Genomic DNA, 23389 nt, shown 5'->3' with positions numbered 1-23389 from the left:
AGCTTGAGTTGGTGCTTGAGTGAGCGTACGTTCTTGTCATGCATAGCATCCAGTCGCTAAAAGCTCGCAACTCTCCAGGATGCTGGTAGGAATTGCTAAGTTGTCCGCGGTGGCCTGCAGGCAGGCTGCAACAACTTTTGAAGATCCACAGAGTCACTTGTGTACAATGGTACATGGAATTTCAAATCCTCGGTCCTCCTTGCGCGAAAAGCATCCGTCCTCAGTTTGATACCCCCATGTCTTCCCCCTTCAAAATGCATTGTAATTCCTTGAGCAGTCGTTTCAGAAACGGGTCCCCATTCCTATAGTGGTTGCAACGTTCAAAAGCGTATAAATGTACAAGCAGCTTCCAAAGCCGCAGTTTTGGTCTGAAGCTTGGCGGCGTAGCTTACATTGAAGTTCAATGCGGGACCCGGGAAAGCTAGCACAGGCTAGCGCGTCCGTACACAACTACCTCCAGGCATTACTGCGTCTCTCTATCTTTCTCTGCTTAAACCCTCCCAACTTCACTTTGGACCAAAGAATCACCGTAGTCGCAAGATAACTAGAAGCTTGGCTACCACCCGCGTGTCTGAAATCAACATCTAACAGCATGAGTGTCTGAATAAGCCTGACAAGTCGAATAAGTAAATCCCGACAGCGTTACGGAGAACGCGGTTCATACTCTGTATCGAAAAATGTTGTCCTCTAGGCGTCTTCGCGCTTACATGTACATCACTCTGGCAGCCGTCGTTCTGCTGCTCTTCTTTACGTCGCATGCTCGGCATGATCGCGATACCGAATTGGCATCTATCCGGGACTTTTACACCAAGACGCGTAATGCCATGGACAGAGCACATGACACCCCCTCCGCACAGCAACCCTTCACCCATGACACCGATGCCGATGGCGACATTGACGAAGACGACCTGAGGCTCGAAAAAGAAATGGCAGAGAGGCTTCGACAAGCAGAGAAGATAGCGAAGGATAATGCAAACGCAAAATCCCCCCATAAACCCGATGCACCGGAAGATGTGATAGGTGTGGGAAGCTCTGCCAAAGGCCAGGACCCGGGAACCAAAGAAAACAAGCCAGCCAAGTTAGATGGAGAAGACGAGCGACTCGTGGAAATGGAACTAGATTCTATTCTCAAGAAATCACCAAGTAAGCATCCTGGCGCTGCTCGAACCCTGTTGTTTCATCCATGCTGATGATCTCTCGCACCATAGTCATCATTTTCTCCAAATCATACTGTCCCTACTCGAAGCGCGCAAAAGGGATTTTATTGGAGAAGTACGTGATCGAGCCTGCCCCCTACGTTGTCGAGTTGGACCTTCACCCTCTGGGCCCGAAAATTCAGTCCAGACTTGCAGAAATGACGGGCAGGAAAACTGTTCCAAACATCATGATATATGGCCAGAGCATTGGAGGTGGCGACGAAATTGCAGCCTTGGACAAAGAAAAGAGTCTGGCGGACAAGATCACTTCTCTTGGCAAAGACCGCATCAATGTGTCGGAACGGTTTGTTGGAAGTCTTCCCAATGCAAGCTAACTGGGTCAGAAGATGACAAGAAGTCACTCAGATCACCGAAGATGGTTGTCTGGACTGCAGGTCCTTGTTGACGGAGACTCGAAGCGTTGATTGGCGATCGGGACATTCCCAACTTCTTGGACATTTGATATGTTCGATTGGCCGATCCCTCCTTCTTTAGGTGCGCCGGTCTGATGGGTAGCACCACATCATCATCGCCAATCCCTCGTTACGCTTGGCCAACAACTCTCGATAACAAGTCTGCCACGCACTGACACTTGGTCGTCATTCAGCTTCTCACAATATCTTAGGTTATTGAGCCTGGCCTCTTCCAGCACTCTAAGGCTTGAACCACTTAAAGGGCAGTTGACCGATTTTCAATCCAGGGGGGATGGTGTAACTATATTGTTGTCAAAGAAAGGCCCAGGGCTGAGGTGCCTTTCAGGGTTACAATTGTTGGGTAGACGAGGGGATCTGGGATACGAAGTTTTTTGGACAACGGCTTTGGACAGCCGGGAGCATGTTGGCGCTTATCTGCCTACCTACATAATTGGCTTCCGTCATTGGACTGCATGCTCGACACAGCTGGTTTTTGTCACTTCAGCCACACTACGGCTGACGAACACTTGAGGATTTCTACTGAGAACAAAACCGCGGTTGCCCGTGCCCAGGCACAGTGTGAGTGCCATATTAATCGCTGACATGAAACTATACACAGAGTGGTGAAGGTGTATCGCAGTTCCTTGCATTGGTACAGAGTAGAACCATATGCGTGGGTGTAATAAAAGTGTTTGTAGCAAGGAGCAAAGGGTGCTGCTGTGTAACATATGTTCTGGTACGTGCTGTCTTGTGTACTCTACCTAGTTCTGCCTGCTTCAATCGTGGCCTAGGTGCCTTAGGTGTCTTAGCTGTTCGATGTTGGATGATTCCTCAGTTGCGATCTTTGGTTGCTTTCACATGCAAAATCGGAAACCTGTAACCAGGCAACCCCACACATGCACCCCTGCGTCATTGCTCGCGGGTGGACTTGGCGCGTCAGAGCGAGGAGACCAGGAGGGCACGGCGCTGATTGATCATTGATGAGCCGACCAGTGCCGCCCCGCACTCATCCATGGCCGATGGCACATGCCACGGCCCGAGTTAGTGTGCTCGTCATCCGGGCACAGAACGCCGCGGCCGAGTTGCCGCCCCGATGGGCAACCCCGACCAACTTTGTCCATCTCTTGCCGTCCCGAGTCGGCCATCCCTCCAGACCTCGATCCGCTCCCCGATGAGTTAGGCATCGGTCTTTCGCCGTCCCCTGCCGGAGCGTTGTGTGCTTAAGTGCGCACCGATCCCCAGCCCAGTGCCCACAGCGCCGTCAGCCAACTGCGCGCCGCGCCATAGCACCACCAGCCCATTTCCTCAATCCCCCGAATTGCCGAGGCAAACATGTCCGGCGCGCTCGAGAGCGTCAAGGTACGCATTCCATTCTGTGAGCTCGCCGTCGACGGCGATGCCAGCATGTTTGCCTCGTTTGCTGACAATCGCAACGTAGACTGCCATCGAGCGCGTGGTCCTCGACCCGAAATACCATGATCTCTTGGCCATCGTCAAGGGCGCCCGAAATGGTGCCGTCTATGGCACAAAAGTGCGCTTTCCGCACGCACTTGTGTACGTCCATCCGTTTATGCTGGCGACGGCAGCGCTGATATGTGTTGCTGCTCGTTGACTGGAAGGTTACGAAAAGGCTGACACACCGACTTCAGGATGATCATGCTCTTTCGCTCTGGAACGTATGCGATACTTTTCTCTCCTCTTGCCAGCACTGGTGTTTCAGCTAACTGTTGACCGAATATAGTTTCCGCGAAAAGGCCTGGCTAATTTTCCGTGCCACGAGAACGCACGCACGCAACCTGGCCAAGTTTGCAACCATCTACAAGGCAACCTGCCTACTTCTGAAGCACTTTGGTCCTACGCCAGGCAAAGAAGGTAAGCCCTACCCCAACAATGCACCTTTCCTGCCGTACCCAGCGTTCATTGTTCTGACCTCATCTCCCGTTCTCAGGCCCTTACGATAGTTTCATCGCCGGTTTGCTCGGCGGATACATTGTTTTCGGCCAGCGGTCGAAGCGTACGGGGCGCATCTCCAGTGTTAGCCAGCAGATTGTCATCTACGTATTCGCGCGTGTCGCTCTCGCATTAGCTCGTCTGGCGGTCAAGCCCGGCTATGGGCTGCCCGTCGTTTCGGAGCAGTCGCGCAGCGCCGTCATTAGCCACTACGCCTGGCCCGTGTTCGCCAGCCTGTCCTGGGCTCTTGTCATGCATCTCTTCCGTTGGCACCCAGCCGAGTTGCAGCCTAGCCTACGCAGCAGCATGACGTATATCTATGCCAACTCTGACGAGTGGGACTGCTTGAGAAACTTTATATGGCACAACAAATGAGCACTGGCTGGCGGATGCTGAAAGGATTCTTTGGAGGTTTTAGGGCGCTGTTGCTTTTATTGGCGTTTAGGACCTTAGAGGTTTGCGCTCGTGTTGGGTTGTTGGGTTAGCTATTCTAGTCAGCTAGTTTACTTCAGCATGTACATCAGACTGTATGGCCGGCTGGGCCGTGTCCCGACTGTCCGCAAGGTCTTGGTTAGACTGTAGTAAAGCGAGGGAGAGATTTCCATTGAACACGGGCACCAAGTTACCTGCTGTAACTATCTCTGTATACGTTGCTCACGGAGCATGGGTTACAATGCAATGATTCTGTCCTATATACGCTTGATTGCCGTCTTGAGCCTTCCTAGTCTATCAATAAAGCAGATGCTGAGTACCAGTCGGCTTTCCATTTTTTTGTCAATGATTTCTTATGCCTCTTCCATGTCTTACAATGGATGTCCATTGCAGATTGCATAACCAAGGCATCATGGATTTAGACAAGAAGCTCGAGCCGAAACTAGAAGAAACGCTGCTTCATGCACAACCAGAAAAGATGAACTTCGCAGCTTGGTTCCACAGTTACCCTCCTTTTTTGTGCATTGCCTTGATATCCGAGCTTGCAATTGAACTAGTGCAGATGGACTCCAATGGCCAAGTCGAACCATGCACACCGGCAACATTTTGTTTGCTTTTGTTCCCAAGAAAAAAGACGACAGATTGGCCACAAGACTTGGGAGCTAGCCGCTTAAGGAACACCCAGTGAATGAACTATCGACCCAATCTCTCCAACACCAAACGCCAATGTAAAAGCCCAAATATTTACCCCCCTCTGCCCCTTGCCATCCAGCTTAACATGTTTCGCATAAAGTGGAGGAACTTCAAACAAGGAGGACAGCATTGACGCATCCATCGTTCTGGAGTATGACCGCGTTAGACATATAATAAAGGACACCAGACTCGCTGCAAACTACTTTCAAAAACGACATACCTCTGGATTGTTCGTAATCTGAGCATAACGACCCCATGCGATCTTGCCAGATGCGGTGACAATACCAAGATCGGAGACATTGACTTCGATGCTGTGCGGTAGTGAGTGACCAACGATCCAACACTTCCAGGGACCAAATCACTGCTGGGAAATATAACTTACATTGTGCCTTTTGTGAGGACACCGAGCTGTGTATACAGCGGATTGCTGGGGTTCTTCTTGACGCTGAGGATAGGAAGCTGGACAGTAACATTGAGCGTCGGGTGGGTGACGTTGGCCTTCTTGTAGCGAAGACCCATCGGCCGGATGAAGCCTGCCCTTTGTTTAGCACGTATGCACAACGATCACCTACTAATTTGCGTGAAAAAAAGGCCACATCTGTTGCAGGAACACATAAGGAGAGCTCGGAGGACTTACGTTCGTATTTGACTGGCCGTCTGGTGAAATCGGGACCAACAAACGTCGGCTGGAATCGAGGTTAGCAACGTAATTGCCATCAGGGGTATATTGATTAACCGGACCTTTGTAACGATGCGCTTCCAACCTGTTGAATCGGAAATTAGCCAAGTCTTCCAAACAACAACGTACCCCTTCCAGGGCATCGCCCAAATGGAGTCTTACCCTTCTTGTGTGTCTTCTTGCCCGTCTTGACACTGAAGTTCCACTCTTGTCAGTAAAAGCCTCCCCAGCGTGTCGCTGCCAACCCAGGCAAAGTATGACGTACACCTTGAACATCTCTTCTTCGCTGATGCCCCTGACCTTGGGGATGGGTACAGAGAACCGCGCGGCCTTCTCGGCCCTCTTGTTCTTGATCTGAGAGCTGAGTGCTTTGGCAGTGGTTGGGTTGGCACGATCGAGCAGGTAGGAAGGGATGGGGTCGGAGGGCTCCTTTTCGGCCGGGCGACCCTTGACATTACGTTCCTCGTGTTGCTTGATAGCCTTGCGCATCTGAATCTTTTGGGCATGACGCTGTTTCGCGTACAGCTTCGCCCTCAGGCCACGCAGATTCTGCGCATTTTCGCTGTTCTTGTGACCCTCACGAGCTGCTTTTTTGCGCGCCCGCTCCTCGGCGTCCAGGCGCCGGCCGTGGAGCTTGCGGTGCCTTTCTAGTTGCCTTGGTTAGCATCGGTGTCAAGACCAAGGGCAGGATGGGCTCGATGCGTCATCTGAGAAACTGTGTGGCATTCAATGGGGTATGGCGTCGAGCCAAGATGGCTAACTCACCAATATATTCGTTCTGGGGCTATATTCCGCAACAGATGGTCAGCAATGTTTTGTATACACAACAGGAGAGGGGGCGAGACTTACCATGGCGACTGTCTCTGTTTTCGGCGAAAGGGGGATAAGATGCTAATGAACTGAGCCAGATGGTAATATCTGGCCAGCGATGGATTGACCTTCTCTGCCTGGAGGACGGCACGTAAGCAATTTGGAGGACCGCGATCAACTACCAAGGTTTCGCACGGTCTCCTGGAAAAATTACCTACCCTGGATTGGGCTGATAGCTTATCGACTTGTCAAGTGGTGGGCGTGGTGGGGACGTTGTTGTGCTATGATTGGTTGATCCATCCTAATGCACGGATCAAGCAGCATGGAAGACTGGTCACTTCATCCCTCAACTCTCTTAGCGGTGGGCACGGTGAGCTCGGTAAGCCCGGTGAGCATGATGCACATGATGCAAACAATCAGGACGGTTACTCTGGTAATGACGGGGCACTAGAGATTCACCACAACTCTGTTCAGGATCTCAGGGATGAAATACCTAAACACAGCCCTTAGTTAATGGGTTGTTGAAACCACATCACTAAGCACATGTCCACCTCCTCTGGGTTGTATCCCCTCAACCTTTTGCTACCAACCAAGCTTAGGTGGATGAGATGTAAACAAACGAACCAAATATCTCGGGTTATCGAAGGGCTTTTCGCTAAGCAGGTCTTTACCCTTGAATGTAGGCAGCAGCTGTCGGGTGCAAGTGTGACTGGGTCGCGTCAGGCTCACACATAAACTCTCATCAAAATGCTTGCCTACCCCAAATTGTCAAGATTAGATAATACAATGCGTAAGCTCTGATGACATATCTGCCCTGGTTACGCAGGGGAAAAAATTGTCCTTGAACCGATCCCTCCCTTGCCGCCGAGCCAAAACTCCGATGCTGATGCTGGGAATCTGGGAATCCACTCTAAGTCTCAACGCCATGCCATGGAAACTCTGCAAACAACCCAATTAAGAGCAAACTTCCCCAAGTGAACTTCCCAAATGCAATCCGGATGCGCCAAAACCTGCTCCCCTCTCGACTATTGACAATTAGATCAAAAAAAAAAACAAACTGACAGAGCCCGAAGAGTGGACGATACCATTTCAGCGACTGCCGCTCTTGGCTTTAGCTTGTTCCAACAGCCTCCGCTTCCTCTCTTCCTTTTCTCGCTTTAGCCGCCTCTCAAGGGCTTCCTGCTCTTCATCCTCCAGCCGCGCGGCGCGTTCGGCTGCCAACTCCTCATCTTCAATGTCCGAAAGCCCGGCTTCCATATCCGACTCGTCGTCGTAGGAGTCATATCTGTACCGATGTGCGTAGCCATCCTCTTCATCCTCGTCGTACTCGATAAAGTCATCAAGGTCATCATCATCGTCTTCATATCTCCGCCGCGGCGCGGAAAGAGGCCCTCCATATCGCGACGTGCTCCGAGGTCTGTCACCTAAGCTTGAGTTGCCACTCGCTCCTCCTTTAGCGGTTGTCGATGGGTTTGATCTTGGCCGTGCAGTACCCATATAGCCTGTCGTTGCCATCGCGGCCTTCTTGAGTTTTTTCTCTGGAGCAGCGACGGCTGTCTTCTTACCCGCTGCAGCATCAGACGAACCTCCACTCCGGGCTTCCGGTGCGTGGCTGGTTCGATTCTGAGCTGACGTCACAGCCGCGCTTCCCTTGCCCGGGGCCGACGGTTTTGTAGCGATGGTTTTGGGCTTGGACGCATCCCCGACTTTCAAGTCTTTTCGTTCACGCTCAATAGACTTGTGCTGAATTTTTCCAAGTGACTCTCGCAACTCCGAGTTGGCTTTTGCCCGCGCCATGATTTCTGCATATGAACGCTTCTTTGGAGGAGCCGAGCTCGTCGCAGAAGGGCGGCTGGCTGATGTTTGGGAGGGAACAGCTTTGTGTCCGTTCGAGGGCGTTGTGCTGGTGGTGCCGGAAGTCTTGGAAACGATAGCTTTAGATGCAGAAACAGTTGGCTTCTCGCTGACGGATTTACTTGTCTGGGAACGCGATACCAGAGACGGCTTGTCTGGCTTGTCTGGCTTGTCGCCAGCGCGGTCGAGCGATCGTTCTGCCACCCGAGAAGGGAGCTTTGAGTTGTCACCGCTTGGCTTCAAGGGCTGATCCGCGGTGCCAACTGGGCGGGGTTTCTTTGGGCCATCTCCTCGAAGCTCATTGTCGGCTTTCCGTTTTGGCTGCACGACGGTCGAGCGGGGAGCTGGGGTTGCTGAAGGCGTGGCCTTTTCGCCTGTAATGGAGGCAAGTAACTCAGAAATCTAAGGCATGTGACTCTTAGCATTTAGTACAATCATCAAAAATGATATGGCATGACCTACTGTCATGTTAAAATGTGTCGGACCGTTCTGGTCTTGTATGGCGCAATTTGCGTGATCCCCTCCCCGGCCTCGCACTTAGGCTCACTGCCAAGTCATTGAGCACCCATCAAGTTGATGCTTGCGACTTTGCCACTTCGTTCCCCCTCTTTTGCTGAACGAAAACTCCGATCAGAACTGCCAAGCCGATTATTTTGGGAAGTCAGGGAATGCGAACTGTGGAATTTTGCGTTTGGGAGGTGCGCTGCGATCGAAGGCGAGCCGCTCAGGTATGAAAACAATGGAGCTTGCGTGGTCGAGGGAGAGCGCCTTCCAGGCTGGCAGACAGCCGCTTTTTAAGTTCCAGAGGGGCCCTAGAATCACCCAATGACAAAACACGCCCAAGCTTATGACAGACCCACAACGCGGCGACGGGAGTTGCTCTTGGCGCTGGGCTTATGAGGTGGCAGGGGATCGGAGAAGAACAAGTGCACACAAAGCACAGACTTCGATGCAGACCCCACTGTCACCCTGGGCCAGGGTTGTTGCAGGTAGCCTTCGGTAGAAAGTTTAACCGTGTCCCGAGCTTTGGTCGAAGGTTCCACCCTCGGATCGCTGGACCCTTTTTTTGGATTACATCAGCAGGCAACGCACCAAAGGCCTTTGCTGCCCTAAATTTCCCAGTCATGTGACAAGCGGGGCAGAATCTCACTCACAATTACAGAATTGGAAAATAAAATCGACTTTCTCCAGAACTTCCCTGGACTGGTTGTCTCCCATTCAGCAGAAGCAAGAAGAGTCTTTCTCCGCCCAATTTGCGGTTAAACCTGATTGACATCTCTTGTTCTCTACCGCTCCTCCCACCAGGTGAGCATTCGTTGCCCTCATCCTGCAGCCACCATTTTTCCCAGCTCGCAATTTCTGACAAAGTTTTGGCCTTGACCCAATAGTCAAAATGAAGCACCTCGCCGCTTACCTTCTTCTCGGCCTCGGCGGCAACGCCTCGCCTTCTGCCGCTGACATCAAGGCCGTCCTCGAGTCGGTTGGTATTGAGGCTGACAACGAGCGCCTCGAGAAGCTCCTGTCTGAGCTCCAGGGCAAGGACATCAACCAGGTACGCTTGATCAGCTTGTTAGCTCAAGGATGCGCACAGAGGGTGATTGCTAACACATGTTTTTGCAGCTGATTGCCGAGGGCTCCTCCAAGCTCGCCTCTGTCCCGTCTGGCGGCGCTGCCGTTGCTGCTGCCGCCGGCGGTGCTGCCGCTGGTGGCGCTGCTGCTGAGGCTCCTAAGGAGGAGGAGAAGAAGGAAGAGGGTATGTTGCATGCTTTTATCAATGCAGTTATTATAGATAAGCTAACGAATGTGCAGAGAAGGAGGAGTCGGACGAGGATATGGGCTTCGGTCTCTTCGACTAAGCAATCAACATCCCCAAGACGATGTATTACGAGGCCCAACTTTCCGAGGAAACACCCAGCTTTGGTCGCCCGTTCATATATTCCCTTTTATGACAGATGTCTTTGGGAGGGGATTCGGGTATCATGACATTGGGAAATCTGCCGATAACAGCCTACAGTGGTCTGTGGATGGAATAATACCCAGCTGGCTTTCTTCGGATCCACCGTTGTCTCGTGCCGCCACCACTCTTGGTGCCATTGCAGTGCTATTATGCCCCAGAACGGAATGCCTGCCCATAACCGTCTGCTTGAACATGAACCGACACCCTTGGTTGTACTGTGAACTTTCTAAGCGGGTGCTTTAGTCTAGGTGCTACCCCTTTGGAAACCATGCTAGTGAGAGCTTATGAATTTCTGAAGACCGTGGCACAACTGTAAATTGATGACTACCGACGGATGCAGCCTCTGTTATGGCATTTTGCTTCTCCTGCATCCATGCCTGAACCCGCTGATTGGCTTCTGGTGGTAGTCAACAGGCTCCGTTTTGCACTCGCTCACTCTCCACTACTTTAAGCATTTGGCATCAACTCGTGAGACAGTCTGGTTGATTGATCAAGCGGGGTGATAATTCCTTAGTTGTTCCTTTTCAGAGGCTCTGGATTTTGGCTTGCTTATCTACAGGCAATGGCGGTGTTGGCCTTGTTAAGTACCTGTGATGCAGACAATACTAGGTGTCTCTAGGGCTTATTTTAATCAGAAAACGGATTGCATAACTGTTTGATAGCACTCAGTGAACCGGGTCCCTGTCAGCTCATCAGAGTCACCGGTACATGTTATCCACAATCCTATCATCTGGAACTGGATTAATATTCTTGTTGAGAACTCTTCTGACATGTTTCCCTGTATGACTAGTCTCTATTCCTCCGGCGCTATCATGTCCGGTTTCTGCACTGGCAACCCATCCAACTTTCCGTCGCCATTAAACAGTGCATCAGCCAATGAGCGCCAAACACAAATTCAATGGTAATTCCATCCCGCTTGTTGTATATTGTGTCCAGCTCCCTCTGTCTTTAATGGCTGGGGAAGATCCTGCGCCTGCGACGCAAGTGTTATACATCCTTTGACTGGTGTGTACGGTCCAATCTAATCCGTTCTTTTACAACTATGACCAGTTATGGTCAACCTATGTGGTCCTTCTGCTCGGCGTTGATTTGGTTGTTGTACGATCTTGGTTAGGTGGTAGAAGTTAACACAGCCGGCCAGTTAATATTAGAGTATTCGTCTGCTCCGACAGCTGAAGATTCTTAAAATCTGTGAGCGCCATAACGTCAGTCATCCCTCATGTAATATATCACGCTTCAAATTTATTTCACACCCCTATCAGACCCTGAGGCCCATCGGCGGTCACCATGTCTGGTGCTGTATGAATTATGGAGGGTTCGGGACTTGGACAATGTTGGGGTACGTACCATCGGTCAGCTACTCGGCGAGGCATAAAGCGACCTACTTAGGTAGCAAATGGCGATTCTTGTCCTCTCCATTGCTGCCCCCCACGGCTGCCGCCCCGCTTTCTACCTAGCGTCGGCAGCACCCCTGTCGCCACGCTTTTCGGGTACGGTTCCCGAGATTAACAAGGGCATGGGTTCCAGCAAACTGCCAACCGTACGGACCGAGCTATGCAAGCAGCACAGATCTCGATGGAACACAGCCCACCGGAACCAATTCGAATATAGCGATCGTAGTATCGTCCTATCTTCGATAAATAAAAGCGCACCTCTGAGTTTCAAGTTGTTTCTGGCTTCTTTGCCATGCAAGGTTTAACAATTCCAAACAAAGCAGCTACTAGGCTCGGATGGATGAATGCTTTTATCTGATACCTACTGCTATGGCTGTAAACTACACCTGTAGGTATAAGGCCAGCAGCTCTCATAGTCGCTGCTTCCATAGAGCTTCAAGTTGACTCTTGATGGTCAGCCTGCGACTGCAGTCCGGTGTGCCATTCTGAAACTTCCAGCTACTGGCTCAGCAAACTTTTATCCCAGCCTTTCAGACTCATTGCGTCCTGTCTTATGATACTTACCTCGGTCTTGGAGAAGATTATAGGATGGCTAGCAATGTCGTGACATCCAGTCAGACATTGGTAATTGGTCCTCCCATCGCCCACGGATTCTTTGACTGTTGCTATCACTCATTTCCCTCCTGCTGTACTTCTCAAGATGACAGTAGTCGCTTGGTCCCTGGCTTGGCGAGAGCTGCGTACTTTTCGCTCTGATGCTCTCGCCCTCGGATGGAAGAAACCTAGCGTCCCGTTACAAACCTTATCCTCCCACATGCGCAACACCTGCAGGCATGGATAAAAGCTGAGATTTGGCAAGTTGGAGGTATACATAACATCATCCATTGCTTTTTCTCCCCCAATGCGCCGGCCCGCGCTGTTCCCCGAGCGACACCACAACATTGCTAACATCAGCCATTCTGAATCCTCTGCTCAGCCCTTCTGCCACGTCGCGCAGCATCAGATAAAGGACATTCTCCATAAGTCAAAGACCCCTGACCACCATGCACCCATTTTCAACTCCACAACGATGCTATTCGGACAAAAGGCCTTTTTGCAGTTTCTCTCAAAAATGGCTAGTTTTTATCTGAGAATTAGTATCAGAATAATAGCTGAATTTTCCTCTATTTTTGAGCTAGTAGATGTGGTATGGTCACGGGACTACCGTGAACATTGCTGTCCTGAGTGACTGTTGGGATTGTGGCGGGAACCAGACGGGCGGGATGTGTGTGGACATGCCAGCCCTGTCAAATGCTTATGACGTCACTTTATGCAACAATCGGGGTTACTTCCCAATCAGGCTAGCGCCAGATCTGGATCTTGTTCCGCTGAGGCACTTGGTTAATGAAACTTGGGACCCTGACCAGGGACAAAGGATCTCACACCCTTGGGCTCTGCCCGGACTCTTCTTCTACCTTTCATCAGAAGCTGTAACATTTTTGACTCACTGCTATATTCATGCTATGCTATTAAGATGACAACCCCAGCCTCTTCGACGGTTGCGCGGTCCTTGTGGGCCCCTAGTGGCTGCTCGGACCCCTCTGTTACGTCTGTTCCTCTTGCAGCTTCTGGGTCATCAACCCATCACCTTCGTGCTTGTGTTCGCGTTAGTGAGCCATATCTTGGGTCTCAGACCCATAATTGTCGTCGTGCCTCTCCTTCTCATGCCTCCCCGTCTCGGGGGTCCCGGGCTCAACGTCCCCCTCCTGCTGTGGCTGTCTCTGCTTCTTCTTCCTCTCGTTGTCCCAGCTATGCCGGACCTACGGTTGCCTCTTCTTATCGTGCTGGCCATGATGGCCCTCTTATCTCCTTCTCTTCCCGTCGGGCTCCTGCGGAGTCGGCAGCAGTGACAGGCCCGACTTCTCAACGCGTCGTGCGACACATTGATGCGGTCCCCGAGGATGTCCAAGCCCCTTGTGCTTCTCGTGTCGTTCGTGCTGATCGCGATGCCCCTGCCTTCGCTTCCACCACTGCCAGCCGTGGTGTTTGCCTTAAAGGGGCGCATGTTAACGTGGTTGTTGCTGTTGCCATCAAAGCAGCATGGGATTGAGATCTTCTTGGATCTGCCCCTTCCGCCGCTCCCTCTGGCCCCCGTGCCCCTGTCCCCTCCTCTGCTTCTGCCCCTTTTTCTCTTCGTGCCAAGACATGACAACAGGCTGACCGGTGACAGGACATTTCGGCACCCGAAGGCCGACGCTTGGCCACTGTTCGTACCCTGACCCTCCGTCGCTTCCCTGCGTCCGCCCCTGGGCCGAAAGCCTCTCGCATCGCGGCCACCGCCACGACCACCACCGCCGCTCCCTCCCAGGTCTCTATCCTTGGCCGTTGTGGCCCCCGCTTCCGGGTCGAAAGCTTCCCCTGCTCCCGCCGTCGCCAGAGTTTCTGCTTCTGGTTCTAGTGCTGTCGCCGCTGGCACAGCTGCCTCCTCTTGCCCCGCTCCCCAGCCGACCGCGAAGCGTGCTTTGCTAACGGAGAAAAGGGCAACCAAGCAGTCTGTGGCAACGGCCGCAGTTTCCACGCGGGCCGCCAAAGATTTGGTCCGCAAGTTCAAGGTCTCCGCAGCTTCTGCGGCTTATAAGAGTGCTCATTCGGCGTTTCGAGCCGACAAGGTCAAAGATTCAAAGACCCTCGTCTCCTGCTCCCATTCCCTCTCCAAACTTCACATGGGAGGAGGAGGAGACCGATACTGAGGAAGACACTCACAAGTGCTGCGAGCCGCGCATCTGCTTTCCTATGCCGAGCAAGCTTCGGATCGGCAACAGCCAACGCAAAGTCAAGGACCTCCTCGGATGGGGAGCCGGAGGTCAGGTCTACCGTGGGCACCGTTCTGATGGCGCACCTGTGGCCATCAAGTGGATGTTGGTCCCTGAACCGGACCGTGTCAGATCTTTTCCTGCCTGGCACGAACTAGAGCTGCTCCACAGTGTGCGCAACAAGCCCTTCGTCATCCAGCTACTTGATTAGGAGTCGCTCAACAACGAGGTGCACGTTCTCATGAAGTTCGGGGACGCCAACTTCGCCAGGTTTCTGCGTGAGCAGCGGAAACTTCACTGTCTCTCCGTGATTTGGATTGGATTGGAGATTCGTGTGTGGGAGCTTGGGTATTGGTTCTGGCCAAGGAGAGGTTTGGGGATTCCGAGGTTCTGGGGCGCTGGTCCCAAGATACTGCTTCTGATGATTCGTTGTCTTTGGGTTGTGTTTGTTCGTGATCCTTGTACTAGAGAGTGGTTAGCTTTGGTCTTGTGGGGGATGTCTTGGTCCTGTATTTGGAGGTTTTCCGGTCCTCTGTTCGGAGGGACTGCTTGGTCTTGTATATTCAGAGGGGTTTTCTGGTCTTGCATTAGGAAGATATTTGGTTGTCAGCACCTCAGGATCCAGGATTGGGGTGGGAAAGGTCTGGGATGCCTGGGTTACAGCAATCGAGACATTATTTTCAGTGCTATTCTTAGTTTTGTGCTGGGGATCACGACATTATTACCACGGCTATTCTTAGATTTGGGTTGGCATTCGGGCCAGGACCTCGGAATGGTGAATGGGAATGGAAAGCTATTCTTATCACCACCCTTTCATTCTCCTCTCATTTTGTGATGTGAACCCATGTGTGTGAACGCTCGCGTATGTGTTCCCATACTTGACTAATGTTTCATAATTGTACAATGTTACACCCCATCCTCGCTGGGTAAATCATCTCATCATCATCTCCTCCCCATGCTGTCGTCGCTCCCCCTTCTCCCCAGTTCTCATGGGCCCCACCTTGTCGCTTCGTTAGACACGTTAGATTCCGTTACTCCCTATGTGCAAGCAGCGTGTCAAGTCCATGTCTTTTGCACCTGCAGCTCCTGAGCATCCATATGTGACCCCAGATATTGCATTAACTGGACTCCTCAAGCGCTTCGGTCCGGATGCGCAGCTCGCTGATACGCAACATGGTGTAGCGGTGCTTGCTCTTGACGTGTTTGGTCCTCCTGCAGCGGGGCTTCTTCTTGATCTTGATGCGGAGCGGCTCTGACTCGGTTCCTGTGACCACAGCACGGCACTCAAACAACCGCTCATCCACAAACGGCGCACCCCGTAGCGTGAAGTCTCGGCTGCCTAGCACGCTCGCGCGGGTCAGCCGCAGCACATCGCCCGGGGCAACACCTGGCATCTTAAAGGGCAGTCGCACAGAGTCACCCTCAGTCACGAGGTACGGGCGGCCATGGATGTGGATGGTGATGTAGTGGCCTGGTTGAGCGGCCAGCAGTGGCAGGAGTGTGCGGACCGACTGGCTCAGTGGCTTTGGAACGGTTGCTTGTTGTTGGGAGGAGGTTGGCGTAGACGCTTGGGGGGTTGCTGAGATCGAGATGGTAGAAGAGTTGGTCTGCACCAGCCGATCTGCTTGCTGTTGCTGCTGCCTCTGCCTTGTCTGACTGAAGTGGCGCACCGGGCCGGCAGGGGCCGCAATGACGGACCGGGCGATGGGCGCCTGGGATTGCACGACAAAAAGGCGCGCGGAGCTGCGGATCGGGGACGCAACAGCCGGGCGCAGGTCCAGCACGGAGCGCAGCAGGAGGCTGCTCATGGCTGCAGACTAGCTGACCTGACTCCTGACTGCTGAGCGAGCTTGCGGTTGCGCAGTTGCGCAGCTAGTACGTTTGTCGGATCGCTGGCAGCGCTTCGAATTGGGAGCCTGGACCTGGGTCTCGAACCTGGAATTTTGGTGTGCTGGCGTCAGTCGCGAAAGCAGAAGTGCTAGAGGGCGCAGGTCGTCTTCTGGCTATCCCTCTGGGTCAGCAATACGCGCTTGTATCGGCGTCGGCTGCGTGGAAAATTCAGTGGCTCCGGCTCCAGTCTGCCGTCCGCAAAATCAAAATCCACATCGCCAGGCCAGGGCCAGCGAGCCGGGAGAGGTCAAAAATTATGTGGGTCTCTATCGTGCTTCCGCAGCGATCATTCGTGGCAAACGGCTAAGATTTGCTTAGATGGAAGTGCCAAGAACCGTATGGCTTGGCCATGCACCTCCCCAAAATCTGGATTACATAAGCCTCAGTCGGCTCAGTGGAAGATGGATGGGCAAGGCCTCAAGCACTTCCTCGATGATGCGGAAACGCCAGCCGATGCCCAACACCCCACCTGCTCGACCTCTCCGGCTCTTTGCCTCGAGTTCGTGGTTGGACCCAAGCAAGCGCCTGGGCCGAGTAACTTGGATTAAACAACGGATCCGCACGGATACCACATTGGCCAAAACCGCAAAACGTGGGCTTCCGACTGCCATGTCCCGTGGCGTGGCTGCGTGGGCTGCATGGGCTGCGTCATCGATGCAGTCTGCACCACTTACACGCTGCCACACCCTATTGGACGCCAACATAGACGATGTACACTACACCTTCATGCTTCTTGAGTGCACCGAGGCCCAGCAAGACTTGGGATAGTTGCTATATTGTAGATAGGTCCGTCGGAGCCAGCCTCGGAGTGAGAAGTCTGACCTCCAACATGTTTGTATCCAACCCTCGTCGTCACAGAATGCGGTGACCACAAGCGTGTGCCGTTGGCTCGTAACTTGACGCTAGAAGCAGTGACAATACAAAATGGGAAACGACATTTCCAGGCCGTCGAGGCTGATGAGCCCACTTCTTGATCATTCGACCAGGGCACCGCTGTCCTCGCCGAGTCCGAAGTGCTCTAATGGGAACAGTTCTTCCCAAATCTCTTATCCCCTGACGCCCCCTCCATCAGCCAGTTGCTCCCGGACACTACAATCGCTGGTCTCGGTCTCGGTTCCGGTCAATGATACCGCAGTGCATCAAGGGCAGGCAACGCCACCGCCGTCAGGCCATCAGACGAGATCAAGCCCAGAACTTGCACCTGACCCACGAACCCCCATCTCTCCAACTTTAACCCGTCTCGGGCCAAGCAAAGTCCGAAAGGCGTCCAAGCCGACGACTGGCAGGCTCGGTCCGTGTTCTGGATGCTGCCGGGCCCTCCCACGGCAGAGCGTACCGCCACGGCCGCTGAAATGCGGTCATCTGCTCTGTGTTCGCTGCATCCGCCGATCCCTCGTTGCTGCTCTCGAAACTTATCCCTTCAACCCAGCGCGCTGCATCAAATGCGCCCATAATTTGCCACAAGGAACTGTAAATGCTCTCTCGACTGTCTCGACATCAACTTCCACAAGCCCAGCTCAACACCAAGATATATCAATATCCGAGGCTACCAGTACTAGCCATCGTAACACTCCGACTATTGCAGATGCTCCCATAATACCTCTCGCAATCCTCGGCCCCGTAGCCACTCAAGCCGAGTTTCTCGCCTATTGCGACAAGCTGCGCGAGATGCGAACACCGCCCTCCGAGCGTCTTTACTGCCACAACAAAAGCAATCCACGATGCTCTGTCATGTTCCTCTCCGGCCGCATAGGCCGCGATTATACCCAGCATCAGCGCCGTGCCCTGCGCATGGTACGAGCATGTCCTTTGTGTGGAAAGAGGACTTGCGTAATATGTGGCGGCAAGGCCCATCTTTTGAACGTACGCTGTGGGAAATTGAATGCTAAGTCAGGTAGGTGTACTTTGAATCTTGATTTGCCATCTATTCTAGATGAATTCATTGAGCGCCCCTAACCCCTATTCTGGTACATAGACTGACTTACATTTTAGCAGACACCAGTCCTGGCACCGTTCACGGATCATGATAACCTGGAGGCCTGTGCAACTTGAGGGGGGAATGAATGTATTATGCAAACAATGAATATCGACGTCCTGCTTCACAAAGACATAGTATCTCTTACCATGGGCCCTGGAAGGGAAGAAGGGCAACCAGGAAAATGATAATGTCCTTGACTTGGCAGTTTTCGAGTTGTCCAATGACCAGCCACAAATGGTTTTAAAACGTGTTTTAGGTAAACCTGAATAAGTAGTATGTGTAAAGTGAAGCGATACCGAAAACTTAGCAGCTGTCCCGTTAACACAATCAAAGGGTTGCTAACTAAGCAATTGCTTAACAAGCAGGCCAATTCTTCTAACGAAAGAAATCGTCGAAGTTTAAACGACGTGATTGATCAAAGCAGCTGTTCAGAAGTCCATATGTCATTCCCCAACTGATTGTTTGGAGACAAAGGCGACCACACACTTCTTTCCACAGAAGATCATTCTCCATTATTCCTCGTATGCGTAGAACCAAGTTTCTGGTGCACAAAGGCCATAATAGTGCATATTTAAGCAAACATATCTTCTGGGCCCATGGTGAAGATCTCAAGATGACTGGTTTGGGTATGACTTCAGTCTCACCCGTAAAGCCATTTGATGAGCTCACGGTAGTTTCGTTGCCAACATGTGTTACGTCAATATTCACAACTTTAGGCCATGTGCTCATAAGAGAATGGGCCTGATTTACAATTGCGAAGCATTCAGCCATCGATACGGAAGAGGGCTTGTCTCATCTAGCGACGAACAAAGCAAGCTAAGGCTCGAAGTTCATGCCAGGGACTCCGATAATTGTGGATCTCTTAATAGGATTTATATTGACAGGATGGAGCCATGCTCTCCCTACTGTGCTGAGTTGGTGAGAAAAAGAATAGAAGATGAGCTGACACGAAGACACACTCAACTAAACCTGCAGGCACTGCGGCACAAGCAAGAAGCTGAACAACAGCAAAAGAAGGGGACCAAAGAAGGGGGTAAGCAAGGTAGAGAAGTGTTCAAAGGTAACAATGCTATACGGCCGTTGCCGAAAACGGCACGTGGAACAACACTCGTCCACTTTGAGGGAGAGAGGACGAAGACATCCGATAGTTTTCGGCCCTCTCCTTCTCATCCTCCGACCAGAGCTCATGCGTCGCGAGCACCTCCGCGTCTCCATGAGCGTCCATTGCTTGATGGTGAATATCGTCGCAGTCCTCAAACGCAGTACACTAACACGAGCTTTCAAGGCCAGCCCACGCAGGAAAAGGTTTCGAAGCGACTGAAGGCCTCTAAGAATCTAGAAAAGCCACTGCCACAGATACCGCTCAGCTACAGCCGCCGCATAACATCAACCACCAGCCCCTACGGGCAAAAAGCTTCCCACAACTCGGCAGCAGCGCGTGCAGAAACAGCACGTCAGCTACCTGCCGATTCAACACAGAGGTCCAAACCAGCATCGTCGGTACTTCGAGAGCAGAGCCGGCAGCAGCACAATTGGGGAAACACAAGAGCTGGGAAGGTAGGTTGGACGACGCCCGCTATCAGCAGCGGCAAGATTAAGTACCAGGCGCCGCAGTCGGAGCCACGTCGTCATCCGGCAGAATCCGGGAAAAGACCCCAAGCAGCTGCAGCATCAAGGCATATTAATAAGCAGAGTTCAACGAGACCTACATCAGCTGTGTCCTTGTTGTCAAAAAAGGCAAAAAAGATGAGCAAGTGGTTCAAGCAGCTGTTGACCACTTCTTCGAACAGTTCGATAGAGTGGGTGTCTCGGGATGCAGCTCGCATCGAGAGGGGCCTGTAAAGGGACAGTAGAGGATCTAGGTATGTTGACGATAATCAGAGGCGTGTTACTCTTTTTGTTAACTGAACCCAGGGAGCAAAGTATTGATATCAGAGTAGACGGATGACCTGTAAAAGTTAAGCGGCATCACTCGACACAGTGATTGACCGTCTCCAAGAATGTATAGTAGAAGGAAACAAGGTAGAGCAAAAAGAATGATTTTTTGTCTATCAAAAAATGATATTAAAGTGGTAATGAAAGACAAGAACCATTCAGGTCATTGTGTCACAAAGCCAAGTGAGAACTCATTGGCTCAAGTAACTTGTAGCTACAGAATTTTGTCCATCGGATTAGTTGATTCATAAGGTTCTAGCTGGTTTATTTGTAACCCCACATTTCAGAGTCCGCCTGGATATGTTTCGCTAAGCAATTTACCATCGTGGGGCTTGCCTTTATACATTGCCAAGTCCCTGCACTTCGCAGCGTTTCATTCCTTCTCGAGGTCCTTCCACTCTTGCGCCATCGTAGCAGACTCGCCGAGTCGCAACAATCGTCCGCGCATACTGATGAGTGCGCAATGCATCCCCTGTTGGCACGACGGTGGTGCACGCATTTTGGTCCCGGAAATGGCTCGGGAGCCCTGGCAACGGCGGCTCGGATTTGCGCCGTGCGCCCCGATGCAGTCGCGTGCTTCCCTCACCATCGTGCCCTTTTCCCACTGACTCCCAGACGGTTTAAGACAGTTTCGAAGGGAATTGGATTTTTCCGCCGCCACAAGGCCTCCAGGAAGCCTAGGCTGAACGAGATTGCGCAGTATTACGCTCGTCAGCTGGTCAAGATTTATGAAGGCAAGGAGAAGATGTACTACATCCCCGACTCTGGCATCCCCCGCGCGGAGGCTATCGTGTTAGGCGCTGGTCCGGCCGGCATCGCCGCTGTCGCCAACCTTCTGGAGGTCATGGACGAGTTGGAGGGCAACATAGTCTGGGTCGACCCATTGTTTGACTGTGGAAGCATCCGCATGTATCGCGATGTGCAGAGGTTGGTCTCCCTCCATGTGGCCCGGCGCCGTTGGCCTTCATCATCATTCCACCAGCGTCTTTAAAGAGTCACGAATCATGTCAGCTTACAATGCTCTTTCGTGTCGCATCAGCTACTCAACCGTTGAAGACTTCCTCTCATATGCCCACCGGAATCGAATCCTTCGCAGCATCCTGCAGTCTGTGCCGCCGTCTGAGAATCCCGTCGAGCGCCTGCAGATGCTCCCCCGCCAAGGAACCTGCAAGCTGGGCATGGTCTATGACATGCTCAAGTTGTTCACTGAAGGATTGCGCAAGCATAAGAGAGTTGAGTCGATAACTGGAACGGTTACCTTTGCTACTCGGGATTCCATCGTGTGTTGCCCACTCTTCTCTCTGCCAACTCTCTCTCCCTACTCTTTGCCAGTACAGGCTGACCCGATGACATAAGTCGCATGCCTGGTCGGTCAGCATAAGGCCTGACGAAATCGGCTTCGACGTGCAGCCTATTTTGCGCGAGTCTCACGCAATAGCCTTCTGTACTGGCTGCCACCCGAGGACAGAGAATCTCCGGCTCAAATCATCCAGCCGCATCCCTCTCGAGACTGCGCTCTCCAAAAATGGTCTAATTCAGGCCCTGCGGCGCGTCAACAAACCACCAACTGTGGCTGTGGTGGGTGATGGACACTGCGCCGTGTACGTGTTGAAGAATCTCTTTGAGTTGGCTACGAGCACCCACCCTGGTCTGCGCGTTCGATGGATTACCCGAACTCCCCACTTAAAGTACGTCGAAAAGCGTGATGGCATCACTTATAACAAAAATACAGGCCTTAAAGGAGAAATTGCCTCATTTGCACGCTCTCAGCTCGAGGGCGACGTCCTCAGGACCAGCGAGGCGGGAAAGTTCATTGAACGCATCATCGTACCGGTGAGCAGACATGCCCAAATGGCAGCCGAACTTACTCGCCCAGACAACGGGTATCTTGTTGATGATGGCGTGGTGCCACTTGTCGAGGAGGACCGGATGAAGCCTGTCTATCAGAAGGAACTTCACGGTGTTGACTTTGTCATCCAAGCCATTGGCTTTGTGCGCAACAAACTTCCTGAACTTCGGCTCCCTGTCGAGGCAGGTCTTAACAATGTCCCCTATGTCTCTAACCCCAAACATCTTATGTTCGACAGCGTTACAGGTACCATCTTCCATGGAGAACGCGACAGCAGAGAGAAGAGTGCACCCATCGGCCTGTACGGCGCTGGTAGTGCGTTCCCCGAGTTGGAGAGAACATCTCCCGGCCTTCCACGCGAGCCGGCAGTCAGCATGGCCAAGTTCATGAAGTACCTCGAATGCAATGCCCCTGAATGGATCTTTGAACTCAGGCAGGCCGAGCGTTGGCACCATCGCATGCGGGAGCGTAAGGTTTGGAAAGCAGTCGCCCGCGGCTGGTATAAGCAAGATTCACGGGAGAGGCGTATACTGCAACGCATGCACGAAGGAGAAATACTGCGGAAAGAACTCGGCGAACCTAAGTGGTATACCGAATGGAAAGCTTCCAGGAGGTCCCGTCTCACGCCTCGTCAGCTTCGTATGCTGCAAATCCGCCAGTCTAAACTCGACGTCTGGTACCGGCGCCAACGTTGGTACTCTTACCGGGATATTGACTGGCGTCGACGCACGAGATGGGCTGCAGAATATGCCCTACGTCCCGGGTATACAAAGTTTTACCGTCAGGCTGAGCCTGTGGAGGTCATAAAATCGAAACAAATGACTCCAGAAATGTTGAAGAGGCGCCGGGAAAGGTGGGCGAGGAAAAGGTTAAGGTGGAAACAATTAAGAAGATTAAAGACATTGGAAGCAAAGAAGCGAAAGGAGGAGGATGAAAGACGATCCTTAAGGGAGTTGTTCATTCTGCAAGATGAACAAGAACAGAAAGCAAAAGAGACGGCACAACAAGTCGGCCAACAAGCCAACAACACTGCTTGAAAGCATGTAATACTTATTTATGTCTTGATATTATGCAATGGAGAACCCGGCCGATACATACAGGATAGAAGGGTTGGAGTTTGGAGTTAAGGGATTTGCTAAACTCACATGACGGTCTGTTTGCCCCTCTTCTCTTCTACATACCGTGCACATACCTTAAATTATCCTGTTGTGCTGGTCTCGTCTCCATCTAGTTACTTTAACCTTCTCATTTTTCCCACATATTCTATAGTCATGTGAGCTTATCTGGGGATTGTACCTGAATCATTGTTTCACGCATGGCCACAAGCCTCTCCAAGTTGTGTACATGGACTAGAGGATGTTCAAGTTGGGATGATATGGTGAGATTTTTTTTTCTGGGTGGATACAGTATCTTGGAGTCAACGGTTATCCTGGTCTCATAGAGTTTTGACCGTGTTCCTCAGGTTCAAATCTCAAGGACTCTAGACACGGCTTTCCACAAAAGTGTCATAAGATGAATGGAACAAACGGCACAGTCACAAGACTGTTACAGGCACCTCTTCCAAACG

At 52.1% G+C, this 23389-nt stretch overlaps 7 protein-coding genes across 7 annotated transcripts; 4 read left to right on the top strand and 3 right to left on the bottom strand.

Moving 5' to 3' along the window:
- Positions 1 to 677: 677 nt before the first annotated feature.
- Positions 678 to 1531, top strand: CTHT_0009100 (disulfide oxidoreductase-like protein; the record flags this gene model as incomplete). The annotated part of the gene is made up of 2 exons (XM_006691372.1): positions 678 to 1143; positions 1209 to 1531. The coding sequence occupies 2 exons, from the start codon at positions 678 to 680 to the stop codon at positions 1529 to 1531; spliced, it is 789 nt and encodes a 262-aa protein (XP_006691435.1).
- A 1410-nt stretch (positions 1532 to 2941) lies between these two features.
- Positions 2942 to 3934, top strand: CTHT_0009090 (putative peroxisomal membrane protein; the record flags this gene model as incomplete). Its single annotated transcript, XM_006691371.1, has 5 exons — positions 2942 to 2968; positions 3048 to 3163; positions 3259 to 3285; positions 3351 to 3481; positions 3558 to 3934. 5 exons carry the CDS (start codon positions 2942 to 2944, stop codon positions 3932 to 3934), a joined length of 678 nt encoding a protein of 225 aa, XP_006691434.1.
- Positions 3935 to 4794: 860 nt separating this feature from the next.
- On the bottom strand, positions 4795 to 6215 carry CTHT_0009080 (uncharacterized protein; the record flags this gene model as incomplete). The annotated part of the gene is made up of 9 exons (XM_006691370.1): positions 4795 to 4830; positions 4905 to 4995; positions 5067 to 5217; positions 5322 to 5370; positions 5426 to 5448; positions 5526 to 5557; positions 5629 to 6010; positions 6129 to 6147; positions 6213 to 6215. 9 exons carry the CDS (start codon positions 6213 to 6215, stop codon positions 4795 to 4797), a joined length of 786 nt encoding a protein of 261 aa, XP_006691433.1.
- A 1047-nt stretch (positions 6216 to 7262) lies between these two features.
- Positions 7263 to 8495, bottom strand: CTHT_0009070 (putative SPT2 chromatin protein; the record flags this gene model as incomplete). The annotated part of the gene is made up of 2 exons (XM_006691369.1): positions 7263 to 8429; positions 8490 to 8495. 2 exons carry the CDS (start codon positions 8493 to 8495, stop codon positions 7263 to 7265), a joined length of 1173 nt encoding a protein of 390 aa, XP_006691432.1.
- A 925-nt stretch (positions 8496 to 9420) lies between these two features.
- CTHT_0009060 (ribosomal protein P2) lies at positions 9421 to 9883 on the top strand (the record flags this gene model as incomplete). Its single annotated transcript, XM_006691368.1, has 3 exons — positions 9421 to 9579; positions 9648 to 9780; positions 9837 to 9883. The coding sequence occupies 3 exons, from the start codon at positions 9421 to 9423 to the stop codon at positions 9881 to 9883; spliced, it is 339 nt and encodes a 112-aa protein (XP_006691431.1).
- Positions 9884 to 15288: 5405 nt separating this feature from the next.
- Positions 15289 to 15978, bottom strand: CTHT_0009050 (mitochondrial 54S ribosomal protein bL21m; the record flags this gene model as incomplete). The annotated part of the gene is made up of 1 exon (XM_006691367.1): positions 15289 to 15978. One exon carries the CDS (start codon positions 15976 to 15978, stop codon positions 15289 to 15291), a length of 690 nt encoding a protein of 229 aa, XP_006691430.1.
- A 483-nt stretch (positions 15979 to 16461) lies between these two features.
- On the top strand, positions 16462 to 22859 carry CTHT_0009040 (uncharacterized protein; the record flags this gene model as incomplete). The annotated part of the gene is made up of 8 exons (XM_006691366.1): positions 16462 to 16559; positions 17316 to 17431; positions 17646 to 17854; positions 19014 to 19071; positions 19324 to 19665; positions 20603 to 20900; positions 21013 to 21253; positions 21330 to 22859. 8 exons carry the CDS (start codon positions 16462 to 16464, stop codon positions 22857 to 22859), a joined length of 2892 nt encoding a protein of 963 aa, XP_006691429.1.
- Between the last annotated feature and the right edge of the window lie 530 nt (positions 22860 to 23389).

The sequence above is a fragment of the Thermochaetoides thermophila genome (genome assembly GCF_000221225.1).
Source record: "Thermochaetoides thermophila DSM 1495 unplaced genomic scaffold scf7180000011812, whole genome shotgun sequence".
Lineage (NCBI taxonomy): Eukaryota > Fungi > Ascomycota > Sordariomycetes > Sordariales > Chaetomiaceae > Thermochaetoides > Thermochaetoides thermophila.
Note: the sequence above shows the minus strand (reverse complement) of the source record. Positions and strands in the feature narration are given on the sequence as shown.